We start from the raw sequence: 13,632 nt of genomic DNA, 5'->3' as shown, positions 1-13,632 counted from the left end.
TCAGCCCCAGAGATAGTTAAAAACACAATTTTTTTAAAAAGCTACTCTACTTTTTAATCAATTATTTATTATTAAGAATTATTAAGAAATAATCCTCATCATAAAGCCCATTTTAACAAGGAAGAGTTGGCAATAAAATGAGGATTCTTTAAGGAGCCAGCATTCAGTGGCCCTACTTCTCATTCTAATTAAGTTATGAAACTGGGCCCAAACCAGATGGGGTTGTGATTCTAGTCACATTGCTTAGAGAAGCCCAGAATCTCAGCACTGGGAGGAATCTCTGAGGCCATCCATTTAATCCAACAGATTTCTGAAGAGGAATCCGCAATGCAACAATCCCCATCTGCAGTCATCCAGCATCTGCTTTGGAAACCCCCAGCGGCACAGAACCGGCCAGCTCCCATTCCACTTGTGGCTAGCACTCATTATTAGGAGGTGTTCTCTTTGGTTAAGTCATGAACTGCCATTCTGCCATCTCTACCCATAGGTCCAAGAGTCTGCCTTCTGGGGCCAAGAAGACTAAGTCTTTTTCCCTTTTCTAAATGACAATCCTTTCTTTGACTCCAAGGGATTGTTTGTCTGTCCCATATGTACAAACACTACCATTAAATTATCGTCTCACAAGGGGCAGCTAGGTGGCGCGGTGGATAGAGCACTGGCCCCGGAGTCAGGAGGACCTGAATTCAAATGTGACCTCAGATACTTGACACTTACTAGCTGTGTGACCCTGGGCAAGTCACTTAACCCCAGTTGCCTCACCAAAAAAATAAAAATAAAAATTATCATCTTACATGTGAGCCCCACCCACTCATCCCTGTAATTCCCCTCCTGTCCCCCCATTTCTCCTATTTTCCTTTTCTGGCTGATGCCACAGAGAAAGTCCTAGATTTGGAGTCAGAGAAGCTTGGTTCATATTCCAACCTTGATACTGAGTAATTTAATACAAGTCACAATCTGTAAAATGGAAGGATCAGATTAGATGTTGTTTATGGTCCTTTCCAATTCTAGAGCTATAAGGTTCCAAATTATCTTTAAAATCTGCCAACTCTTACTGACAAAGAAAATTCTGAACAGTTAAAAAATCAACAATGGATTGAGCTTTTCTAGAGGGGGTGGGGTTTAGTGTGAGAAGGTGGGGTGTTGGTTTGTTTTGGGTGTTTTGTTTTTTTTTTTTTGGTCATTTAAAGTGAACTTTGTGGGGAAGAAAAAGACAAAGAGGCATGCTGATGTTTTGTTGGGGGTTTTTAAGTGAAAGGCAAATGTATAACGCAGTCCCACCAAAAGGTCTGTGAATATAAAAGACCTCAGACTTTTACAAAAAGTGCTCATTGCTAATCACAGTGATACCTTTTCTTTTACTTTAAAAGGAAAAATAAAACCACAGAAACTTTATTGGCAATCTGGCCACATGAAAATGGAATGGAAAAATTGCACCAGGCTAGGTCTTCAAAAAGCAGAGCATCGTCTCTTTGTCTGGGAAACGCGAGACAAAGGGAATCCAGGTGATGGGGCAAAGTCAAAGGTCATCTCCACTTGCAGCTTCTGTTGGAGGAGCACTGGCTTCCACATGCAAAGTGAAATCCCACTGGGCCTCACAAAAGGGGAGACCCTGAAAAAAGATTCCTATCTTCTGCCTTCTTCTATTGGAGAGCAGGATCTGCAGCTGAACTTTGTTCAGAAGATATGATGCCATCCAAGTAACTGAACAGGGGAAAGGGAATCAATCTATGGAAAGTTACTGTGCGGCAGAGTAGGCTCAATCAAAGGAAAGACTTCCTAAGCATGAAGGCTCTCCAAAAATCAATCGAACTGGCTGCCTCTGGAAATGTTTTTTCCAGTCACTTTTTTTTTTGGGGGGGGAGGCAGGAGGGGGAAGAGGGAGGATGTTCAGGCAAAGGCTTGGTTACCATTTGTCTGGTAAGTGGGATTCATCAACTGGGAAGGGAGTTGGATTTGGTACAAGGGAAAGATAAAGAACCCGGGTTCGAATCCTATTTCTGTGAGCCTAAGGAAATCACTTTTCTGGCCTCAATTTTATCATCTGTAAAATGAGAGAGTTGATCTAGCGATCCTCTGCAGTCCCCTCCAGCTCTAGATGTAGCACGCTATCTTCTTCAATCATTCATTTCCCCATTGTAGGCCTCAGTTTCCTCATTTGTAAAATGAGGGGGTTGAACTGGATGGCATAGGAAGTCCCTTCCACCTCTAGATTTCTAATCCCATAATCTCTGTGGCCCTTTCTGTCGCTAAGATTCAGTGAGTCTAGAAAAGAAAAAAAAAAAAAACGCCCTTCACCCCCAGCAGCCAACATGGGTTGCTTTCGGACCAAGACTGTGAAGAAGGCGGCGCGGGTCATCATCGAAAAGTACTATACCCACCTGGGCAACGACTTCCACACCAACAAGCACGTGTGCAAGGAGATCCCCATCATCCCCAGCAAGCTCTGCAACAAGATCCCCAGATATGTTACTCATCTGATGAAGCACATCCGGAGAGGCCCTGGGAGAGGTATCTCCATCAAGTTGCAGGAAGAAGAAAGAGAAAGTAGGGATAACTATGTCTCTGAGGTCTCTGCTTTGGATCAGGAGATCACTGAAGTGAACCCAGATGCCAAAGAAATGTTGAAACACCTGGACTTTGGCAGTTTGTCCAACCTGCAAGTTACCCAGCCCTCGACTGGGATGAATTTCAAAACACCAAGAGGAGCTGTTTAATGTTTACTTTTGTGTTCTTTGCAATAAACTTGGGAACCCCCCCTCCAAAGAAAAAAAGAATAAAAAAGAAAAAACCCAACAACAAACCACTGCTTATCTTAGTATTCTTCAACATTGCCAAGATGTATGATACTTTAATGGAAGACATAGGCTGTTAGCAGATATGTTGATAGGCAGAGACCACAGTGAGGCTGCTTCAATTTTCACTGACTTCAACAACATTTTACACACAGGCTGGGAGTGACCTTGGGCAAAGCATTTCCAATCTGAAATGCCAGGGCTTCTGCAGCCCTGGGAGGTCATTCAGTCCTTTCCTGTCCCAGCTCATTCATTCAACCTCTATCTTTCAAGCGCCTACTTTGTGGAAAGCCTGGTTCTGTTTCCTCATCTGGAAAATGTGTTACCTACTTTTAGGATCATAGATTTAGAGGCGGAAGTCCTGCGTAAACCAGTCCCCTCCTTACCCCTTCTTGCCATTACACACATATACACACACATCCCCACACCGCAGTTTCACTGACTGCCCTCTGGGCATGGAATGCTCTCCCTATACATCTCCATCTCCTGACTTCCTTCAAGTCTCAGCTAAAGTCCCACCTTCTGCAAAAAGTCTTTCCCAGTCCCCCTTAATGCTGATGCCTCTCTTCTGAGATTGTCCCCAACTCATCCCTGAATACATCTTTTTTGTTTTTGTTTTGTTTTTTTGTTTGTTTTTTGTGTGTTTTGTTGTTGTCAGGTCCTCCTGAATCCAGGGTCAATGCTTTTTTTTGTCCACTGCACCACCTAGCTGCTCCCCCCCCCAATACATTTTGTTTGAATTTAGCTGTTTAGACAGACAGTGAGCTCCTGGAGAAAAGGAATTGTTTTTGTCTTTCTTTGTATCCCCAGCATTTAGCACAGTGCCTCAAACATATAGGAGATCAATAAATGTACTTCAAAATAAATAGATAGATAGATAGATAGATAGATAGATAGATAGATAGATAGATAGATAGATAAATGCGAGTTCACTTACTTGGATGCTAGAGTTGAACAAGTCCAATACCCTTATTTTACATTAGAGGAAAAAGGTTGAATAATTTGCCCAAGGTCATAGAAGTATGCCATGGGATTTAGAATTTGGAGGGACCATTAACTCCAATCCCTACATTTTACAAATAAGGAAACTGAGACCCAGAGAAGTCAAGCCATTGACCTGGGTCACACAGCTAGTTGAGCTGTGAAGCTGTTCTTCATAAGTCCAAACCCAGCCCTCTCTGCTGTGTCATTTTTTTTTTGCGGGGCAATGGGGGTTAAGTGACTTGCCCAGGGTCACACAGCTAGTAAGTGTCAAGTGTCAGAGCCGGATTTGAACTCAGGTACTCCTGAATCCAGGGCCAGTGCTTTATCCTCTGCTGTGTCATAATGACTCTCCCAGGGTTGTTATGAGGAAGACTTTGTAAGCCTGCAGGCAACATGCAAACCTGAGCTGTTGTTACAGCACCAACTGTGAAATCCTATGATTTTACGTGGTAACTACCATCCCACCTATGAGCTTCTCCAAGGAGGAGAAGCTGTGCCTCTGGCATTGTGTTTACAAAGTCCTTAGGTGGTGGGCATCCTGTGCCTGCCTGAAGCTAACACAGCATATATAAACTTTCCCCTATGGTTATTTATCTGCACTTCCCTAGAAAAAGATGTCGATGGAATTGAGATCAAACTTCCAGAGCTCACAGGGATCGTTAGAGGTCCCTTGGGCCCAACCCCCTCATTTTGCAGATAAGGAAACTGAGGCCCAGACAGACTCTTTCTCTGTGAGAGATCCTCTGACTCCAAGTTCACGCCTTCCAACTTGACTCTGTTTGCTTTGGGGCTCGCCTGTTTGTCTGATTCTAAGACCATCTCTGGTTCCTTATTTTCTATCCAAAGAGGATAAAACAGAACCAAGTATCCATTTGTTAAATGAATGCTAAGCGAGCACGAATACATGTATGCAGAATCATCATCAATGACAGAAACTCCACCTTACAGAAATCATGGATCACTTGAGCTGAAAGGGACCTTGGACGCTACCTAGTACAAGCCCCCTCATTTTGCAGTTGAGGAAGCTAAAAGAGAAATAAAATTACTTTCCCAAAGGCAAACTGCTAGCGAATGCCTCCAAAGCAGGGCTCTGCACCCACCCACTACTAAACTGCTACTCTTTCAAGTTGTAGGAAGACTGAAATATAATGTATCTAACAGAGTGGAGAAGATTCAATGTGGTATTCTAAGTCTTAACACCAGAACTGCATAAATGTCACTGATTGTGAAAGTCAAATCAATCAGCAAGCATTTATTAAGTGCCCCTTATGGATGTGCCAAGCAATGTGTTAGGATAAAATGGAGGCAGTCTAGTCTTTAGGAAGGCCAGAGGAGACTGAGTCCCAGGCTTTGGGTTAGGAAGATATGAGTTCAAATCCAGCCTCAAACATGTACTAGCTGTGCCCTTAATTGTTGTTCAGTCACTTTTTTTTTGGTGGGGCAATGAGGGTTAAGTGACTTGTCCAAGGTCACACAGCTAGTAAGTGTCAAGTGTCTGAGGCCAGATTTGAACTCAGGTCCTCCTGAATCCAGGGCCAGTGCTTTATCCACTGCGCCACCTAGCTACCAACTGTTCAGTCACTTGAGTCATGTCCAACTCTTCATGACTCTTGTGACAATTAAAAATCGAGAGATGTGGTTTCTGGGTAATTTAATCATTTTATTAATAAGGCCAGTAGGTTACTAATAAAAGGATGGTCATTTGGTCACCTCTCTTAGACCAAAGAAAATTTTTCATGGTGGCAGAGTCACAGAGTTCAAATACCCTTCAAAACAGTAGGAGTTTCATCAAACTGCAATCAAATCTAATTGGTTAAAAAAAGTGAAGGTGGGCTATATTAAAACAAAGGGTTGGGGGCAGCTAGGTGGCACAGTGGATAGAGCACTGGCCCTGAAGTCAGGAGGACCTGAGTTCAAATCCGGCCTCAGACACTTAACACTTACTAGCTGTGTGACCCTGGGCAAGTCACTTAACCCCAATTGCCTCACTAAAAGAAAATTTTAAAAGCTAAAACAAAGGGTTAAGGATCTCTATAGAGAGACCACCCATATTACTAGGCTATCAATTCAAATAACATATACCCTTTTCAACAGGAGAGCTGAGTGACCCCTGGACAGAGAGATTATCTTTACTCAGACTACAATAAAAGAATCTGAGTTTTCATAATGGGCTTCCCCACCTCAGATTAAATTCCTTGCAAGGTTGGATAGGGTCTGACCAAAGAGAGTAGAGTTAATGCAGTCTCATTCAGTAATGTCCTCCAGGAAAAGGGGACTTTTTAAGATGAGGAATTTAGAAAAAGGGGAGAGTCTCTGAATCTCCTCAAGATATTAGTTATTAATAATCATTTCTCAGACCCCATTTGGGATTTTCTTGGCAATGATACTGGAGTGGTTGGCCATTTCCTTCTCCAGCTCATTTTACAGATGAGGAAACTGAGGCAAACAGGGTGAAGTAACTTGGTCACACAGCTAGTAAATGTCTGAGGTCAGATCTGAACTCTGGACACTGAGTCTTCCAGACTCCAGCCCCTGAACTCCATTGGCCCTCGACAAGTGGGCCTCAATTTCCCTACCTGGAAAATGAAGGGATTGGACTCAACAACTTCCTAGGTCCCTTCCAGTTCTACTTGTATTAATCTAATCAAACCATGATCAATCTTTCTTTCTTTTTGCCAAGATAGCATGGATAACACCCTCCTCCAAAAAGTTGACTCCTATGTTACATTAGCTTCAGGCAACCATAAGTGGTGCCAGCTATCTAGAGTATATAACTATTGTGTTCCTCAAGTAACCCCAGAAGGGTTTTCTACAAGGTTACACACGGTTGGGATCAGCACTGCTGGATAGATCATCCACACAGGGAATGTTCCAACCCAAGGAAACTGCAGAACTGCCTGAATTGGCCTGCAAAATACCTAAGAGGTCATCTAGTCTAACCCCCTCCTCTTCTTCCAGATGAAGAAACTGAAGCCCTACAGGTGAGTGATTTTCCCAAGGTCACACAGGTAGGTATTCAATGATCAAGCCCAGATTTGAACCCCAGGCCTTTGGCTCCAGATTCAACATTCTTTCCACCCTTAGTGGCAGCACACAGTAGGTATCTGGATCAATTTCCATTGTATCACGATGCCTCCTTTGACCTGTTGGAAAAGCTCCATGGATATATTGTGGGGGAGGGGGCAAGGGGGAGGGCTTACTAGTCACTTCTCAGCATAGAAGATTTCTCTCCAATGAACCCCAGCACATGCACACAGATACACAAACAAATCAGTGAAAAGCCTTATTTCACCACCATCCTACCAACGTACTAACAGATATTACACCCACAGTAGCTGAAACATCCCCACACGGATGAGCAGTGACCACATTTTTCTAAAGAGTTTTAAGGCAGAAAGAGACCACAACAGTAACATGTTAAGGGGCTTGAAACCATCTTCAGATCAAAGCAAAAGCTTTGTTAGCAAATGCTCTTTTACTTAGTGCGTAATTTGCATAAACAAAGACTGTTAAAAGGACTACAAGCCAACTACCCCCCACATCCCAGAGAGGGGTCAGTCATGGTCACTGGCGGCTCCAATATGTCTTAACGAGTCCCCGTCTGTCCTGTCTCTGCTGAATTCCTCTTTTTTGCCTCCTGAAAAACCACACTCCACTACAGAATTGTCTGGCTGCCGGAATGTGACTGAGATCCATTTTTAAAACCCCTCTGAGTATTTTACAACCGCCGACCACCAGGCTAGGGTGAGGATACCTAACACCACTGCAATTTGGTGACAGAAGGCTAAAAATATCCAGATGAAAAAAAGCAGCCTTTTTGCAGGACTGGATCAGATGTCCAGGGGCTTCACCCAGTGGTCCTGGGGCAAATCGCTGGCCAAGAGCAACTGACTTGCCTATGTTCAGTCTGGGCTGAGAGAGAATAGCTTAGTAATGAGCAGGTAGTGACAAGAAACTCTGGATCATGGTCCCTCCCAGGTTCATGTATAGCTAAGCTTTGTATCTCTGCTAGGCAAGCACACACCATGTAAAACGACACACAGGGTTGCAGCTGCTTAATTGTAATAGGCACACATTAAAGGGGGGGGAGGGCACTAAACACCATTTATTTCCCTGGAAGGAAATGAGATTGCAGCTCCTTCCAATTAGGAAAGCAAAGGGTGGCACTGTCTCCTTGCAGAAAGGCGACTTGGAAGTGTGAAAAATGGATTAAGCAACAGACCAGACAAGTGATGGGCAGGAGAAAAAGAAAGGATTTGTGGAGACCCTGGTGACCGGGCCAGCCTTTCAAGGTCTCTTGGGGCTTTACTACCTGTTGGGCTCTAAATCAGAGCATCGGAATCTGGGCTGCTGAGCACTGAAGTGACTCATTCTCCAAAGTTCGGATAGCTGACTCTCAAGGTATATATTTGCTTTCCTCTTTAGAAGGGAACCAGACAGGACTGGGAAGTTCATTCATGCCTGATGTCCTAGGGGCTCGCAGGGAGCTATGAGATATCGTGGGAGGGGTACACCTGGAGCTCCCTGGCTTCCTAAGGCCCCAAGCCCGGGCCCCTGATGAGTCGGGGAGTAACTTATTTCAAAGAGCCTCCGAGTAAGGTGGGGGTGGGTGAGGTGAGGAGAGAGACCTCCATCAGGCTCATGAAGGAGGCCAGTCCTGAGTGTAGGGGCAGTCCTGGTGACAAGGTCACCAGCAAAACAGAGACCACCACCACAACAGAACTCTGGTCCTTCCCTCAGACAGTCGGAGCCCTGGACAGTTCCAGGAAGACGGGTAGAAGCAGAGGCTGGGTTTTCGTCTCTTCCTTCCCACACCTGTTCATAGCAACTTCCCCAAGGCTAGGTGAGAGGATTTCGGATTAGGGGTGAGGCGAGAGGAGAAATCTCCAGCCCTCAAACCTTGGTAATCCTGGGTACCACTCTCCCGCCTACCATTCCCACCTGGTCTGCAAGGCTCACTCCTTCTCCTGGTAGCCAGGTATTGCTGTTGGTTATCTCCACTCCCTGCCTTCCCTCCTCCCAGATGACGCCAGGGCTAGAGAGGGTTCCTGCTTCTTTCATCAAGGGGTCTCCCCACCCGTGGTCAAATACTCCAGCTCTGGGTTGGGGAAGAGATCTCGACCCCTTCCAGTAACCCCAACCTAATCTCCACTGCCGGGCCTGCCAAGGTCCTTCTTGTCCTCCCCATCCTTTCTCCTCCTACCCGCCGAATGATCTCCCAAAGACACAAAGAAAAAGAAGGGAGGGGAAAAAAACCAACTACTGCCCACTGAGAAAACCTTAGCACCCAAGTCCCGGGGCCACGTCTCTCCGCAAGAGCAGGGAGGCAGACGATCGCATCCTCCTGCCACTTTCTCTGCCCCCCCCCATCCCAAACCCGAATCGGGCAGACCCCAGACCGAGGGGAGTAGGGCGTCGAAGAGGGAGAGAGCAAAGGTGAGAAGAAAAGGGGAGGGGGAAAAAAGCCACACAACCAGCGGGTTGGAGGAGAGCCGGCAAGAGAAAAGAATCTGTGCATGCATGTATCAGGAGAAAAAACAAGCGAACGCGCCCCCTACCTGGATGCAACATACTTTGGAAATAGAAGATGACTAGGATAAAGGATCCCAAGCAAGTGACCAGAGCCATCCTGCAAATTCGGTTCATCCTCATCACTTCGAACAGGGTTGGCTTCATGGCTTTGTCCGGGGCGCGGGCTGGCGGACGCGGGGATGGCGCGCCCGGGGCGCAGGAGCCGGGAAGTCCGGGGCGCACGGGGAGCTGCGGAGGATGGAGAGGAGGACGAGCCGGGCGGGGTGGGGGCGGTGTCTGCCGGGCTGCCGGCCGGGCTGCCGGGCTGCCTCCCCTGCTCTCGGTCCGTCCCCCGTCCGGCGCTCCCCAGCCCGGAGCCGGGCTCGGGCAGGGAAGGGGCCGGAGTTGGTGGGGAAGTGCGATCGGCGCCTGCCTCGCTGCCCTGCCTGCCTGCCTGCTGCTCTCCTCCGCCTCCTCCGCCTCCTCCTTCTTCTCCTCCGCCGCTGCCTCCCCGAGCCGGTGGGTGCGATGGGAAAGCTGCTCTCCTTCCTCCTCCTCCTCCTCCTCCTCCTCCTCCTCCCCTTCCTCCTCCTCCTCCACCTCCTCCCGCCGCCGCCGCCGCCGCTGCCTCGGCAGCCACCGACGTCGCTGCTGGGCAGACCCCTCGCGCTCACAAGGGCTCCTTCATTGCGCTCCCAGGCTATATTCCTGAGCTGGGCTTTACCAATGCGACTCGCCCGCCGCCGGCGAGGGGAGGGAGCCTGCCGAGAGCCGGCTGGACCAGAGGAGGAACCTGAGTGCCGGGGAGGAGCGTTCGGCGCTCCCCCGCCCGGGCCGGGGATATGGTCGCGTCCAGCTGTTTCCCTGCGAGGGAGGGCGGGGGAGAGTGAAGGAGGCAGGGAGGGGGGCGGGAGGGGGAGCGCGGCGGCGGCGGCGGCGGCCGTGGCGGCGGCGCGTGCGTTCCTTCCCTCAGGGTCCCAAAAGCCCTCGCTCCCCAACCTCCCAACCTCCCGGCGCACGGGCTCCGCCGATCCGCCCGGGCGCTGGGTCAACGTTTCCATGACAGATCCTTTTTTTTTTTTAAGAGAAAGAAAGAAATGAGAAAAAGAAAAGGGGGAGGGCGGGAGCAGTCACACCTTCCAGAGTTTGCAGACAGGGGAGACGCGAGGGACTGGGGGGCAGAAAACGGGGGAGGCTGGAAGTTAGTAGTAGCCAGTTTGGGAGGGCACTTGGCATCTCAGGGTCTGGGCAGCAAGGAAACCCGGCGTTCCTGGTCTCACACACACATACACACACGCACACGCACACGCACACACACACACACACACACACACACGGATGCTGCTTTTCAATGCCCCCAGGGCGAGGGGCGAGTTAGGACAGGACAAGTGGAGAGCATGGGCACTATCGATCGCAACTAGACCCTCAGTCCTGAGCTTCTACCAAGTCCCGGGCGCCTCCCTGGCACGGAGGGAAGCGGCCCTGGCTCGGGACTGCCGTGTGGTCAAGCTCAAATGACTGTCGTTCTTCAGAGGTGGGCTTGTTTCAAGCCCCCAGCCCTTAGCACGCTCCCTGGCACGAAGTAATCGCTTAAAAAATGCTTGGTTAAATAATAATACTTGGTTGATATAAAAATGTAAGTGGGGAGGAAACGAAACTGAACGCTGTCTGCAGCAGTTGTAAAGACAGGCGGTGGAGCCAGCATTGAATTGGACTCACTGAACTTGGGTTCGGATTCTCCTTTCACCACCGTCTTTGTATCGATGGGCAAGTCACTTAGCCCCGCCCCCCACCACAGACTTGAGCAGTAAAACGGAGGGGGTTGGACTAGGTGGCTTTTTAGGTGCCTCCCAACTTTAAATCTCTGATCCTCTGACAATATCTTCATCTATAAAATGGGGGTGGGGTTGGAATTAACGGCCTCCGAGGTCCCTCTCAGCCCTAAAACCATGGTCCTGTGACCGAGCTTTACTCAAGGGATGAGAAAGTGCACCTCTCTCCCTTTATTACAGAGGTGGGGGGGGGGGGACTATGGATTTGGAATATTGCATGTAGTTGATGGGTTGTCTAGTTTGGCGGGGATGCATTTTCCCCCTTTTTTATTCTTTGTTACAGGGAATGACTCTCTGGAGAGAAGGGTACATTTGGAAATGAGGCTGGTGTAAAAAATGTCGTAGAATCACAGAATTAGATCCCAAAGGGACCCGAGTGGTCAACTCCTTTATTTTACATATAAAGACACCAAGACCGCAGAAGTTGTGACGCTCGGGGAGGGGAGGGCAGCATCTGGTTAACAATATTTATTCTACACAGTTACTGTGGACTATCTCGAACTCTTACCTCCCTTTAATACACTTAGTAAATTCAGAAGGTGTTGAATCTAGAGCAGTAAGAGACCTCAGAGGTTATGTAGTACAATGCCTAATTTTACAGGTGAAGAAACTCAGAGGATCATAAATTTCGAGTGGCCTAAGAGGTGACTCGAATTGGGGTCACATAACTAGGAGGTATCTGAAGTGGGGTTTGAACCTACGGCGAAAGGAAGGAAAAGAAAGAGAAAGGAAGGAAAGAAAGAAAGGGAGGAAGGGGAAAGAGGGAAAGAATGAAAGACAGGAAGGCAGAGGAAGGAAGGAAGGAAGGAAGGAAGGAAGGAAGGAAGGAAGGAAGGAAGGAAGGAAGGAAGGAAGGAAGGAAGGAAGGAAGGAAGGAAGGAAGGAAGGAAGGAAGGAAGGAAGGAAGGAAGGAAGGAAGGAAGGAAGGAAGGAAGGAAGGAAGGAAGGAAGAGACCCCCGCGCTAGGGGATCAGAATTCCCCGCGGTGCTCAGCAAACAGAAATCCCATCTCTTTTTGCAGAGAAGTGCAGCGCGTGGCTCTAATAAATCCCGCCTCTTACAAGCTTCAGGGATCTGTGATTTCCCCAGTTTACAGACACGTCTCCAACTTAGAGATGGTCTGAAACGCTGGCGCTTGGGCGTTCTCCTCACCAGCGCTCGGGCGTAGGAGAAGGAAATGTCACGCAGGTGGCTGCGGGAACGTGGGTTCTTGAAGGCGAATCGAAGGGTTGCTTTGTTCATTGTCCTGCATCTGATTGCCCGCGTACTGGTCACTAGTCAATAAAGCCGAACCTGCCCGACTGCACAAACGTTGCCGCTTCTCTGACGCGGAATAGACGAGAGAAGGTCCTTTTTCTCAGAAATCCTTTACCTGTCGAGTGGTGACGGAGAATCGTGGAGAGGGAGGCAGGGACAGGCTGTGTGACCCTGGGCAGGTCCCTTAACTTCTCTCAGTGCCCCCAGTCAATTCTTTAAAGACGACCTCTTGCAGAACAGGTGTAGATTTATTCTGATAGAGTAATTACCGATACCTGTGAAAGGAGAGGTCTGTTCCGACATTAAACCTCCACCAAATAAACAAAGCCTGGCGAGAATCAGCGCTTGGCCTGGGTGGGCCTATACATTCAACATAACCCACCTTCGAGGCAGGAGCTTTCAGCGTTCCATAAAGCTGGAAAGAGACGCTACATCTATAACGATGATAACTACGCTGTCACCATCATCGCTTTTACGGAAAATGTTTGACAAATGTCTCATCTATTCTCACAATAACCCTGGGAGTTATTATCCCCATTTTACAGATGAGGAAACTGAGGCAAACAGAGGTTGAGTGATTTGCCCAGGATCATCACACAGCTGAAAAGTGTTTGAGGCCCATTTTGAACCCAGGTCTTCCTGACTACAGGTCCAGTGCTCTAGCCACTGAACTCCATAGATGCCAAGACTAATGATAATCCCCCTATCTATTATGAGGAAAACACGTGTAAACCTGTAAACGCATCAGGGAAATTCCCATTGTGGAATCTCCCTCCACCAACAAAGATTACTGACTCATCTGTAATTCAGGAGCATAGAGATGTCCTAGTCTTACAGTCTTAGAAACTTCTCTGAGGTACTGAGAGGTTGTGACTTGCCCTTGAGCATTCTCTGGGCCTCAGTTTCCTCATCTATAAAACTGAGGGGGGGCAGCTAGGTGGCACAGTGGATAGAGCACCAGCCCTGGATTCAGGAGTACCTGAGTTCAAATCTGGCCTCAGACACTTAACACTTACTAGCTGTGTGACCCTGGGCAAGTCACTTAACCCCAATTGCCTCACCAAATTAAAAAAAAAAATTAAAAAAAAAACTGAGGGGGTGGGGCGGCTAGGTGGTGCAGTGGATAGAGCACCGGCCCTGGATTCAGGAGGACCTGAGTTCAAATCCGGCCTCAGACACTTGACACTTACTAGCTATGTGACCCTGGGCAAGTCATTTAACCCCATTGCCCCGTAAAAAAAAAACCAAAAAACTGA

At 48.0% G+C, this 13,632-nt stretch overlaps 2 protein-coding genes across 2 annotated transcripts in view; one reads left to right on the top strand and one right to left on the bottom strand.

Annotated features, from left to right (window-relative positions):
* The window catches only part of CHST11 (carbohydrate sulfotransferase 11), a 315,182-nt gene extending 305,729 nt beyond the window's left edge, over positions 1 to 9,453 (bottom strand). Inside the window, exon 1 of the mRNA XM_043968734.1 lies at positions 9,335 to 9,453. Within this exon, the coding sequence (XP_043824669.1) occupies positions 9,335 to 9,452 (118 nt within the window). The 5' untranslated portion in view covers position 9,453. The remainder of the gene's footprint in view (positions 1 to 9,334) is intronic.
* On the top strand, positions 2,310 to 2,714 carry LOC122729720 (40S ribosomal protein S17-like). The gene has a single exon (XM_043968736.1). The coding sequence runs from the start codon at positions 2,310 to 2,312 to the stop codon at positions 2,712 to 2,714; it is 405 nt and encodes a 134-aa protein (XP_043824671.1).
* Positions 9,454 to 13,632: the final 4,179 nt, after the last annotated feature.

Source organism: Dromiciops gliroides, chromosome 5, assembly GCF_019393635.1.
Source record: "Dromiciops gliroides isolate mDroGli1 chromosome 5, mDroGli1.pri, whole genome shotgun sequence".
NCBI classification, from domain to species: Eukaryota; Metazoa; Chordata; class Mammalia; order Microbiotheria; family Microbiotheriidae; genus Dromiciops; species Dromiciops gliroides.
Note: the sequence above shows the minus strand (reverse complement) of the source record. Positions and strands in the feature narration are given on the sequence as shown.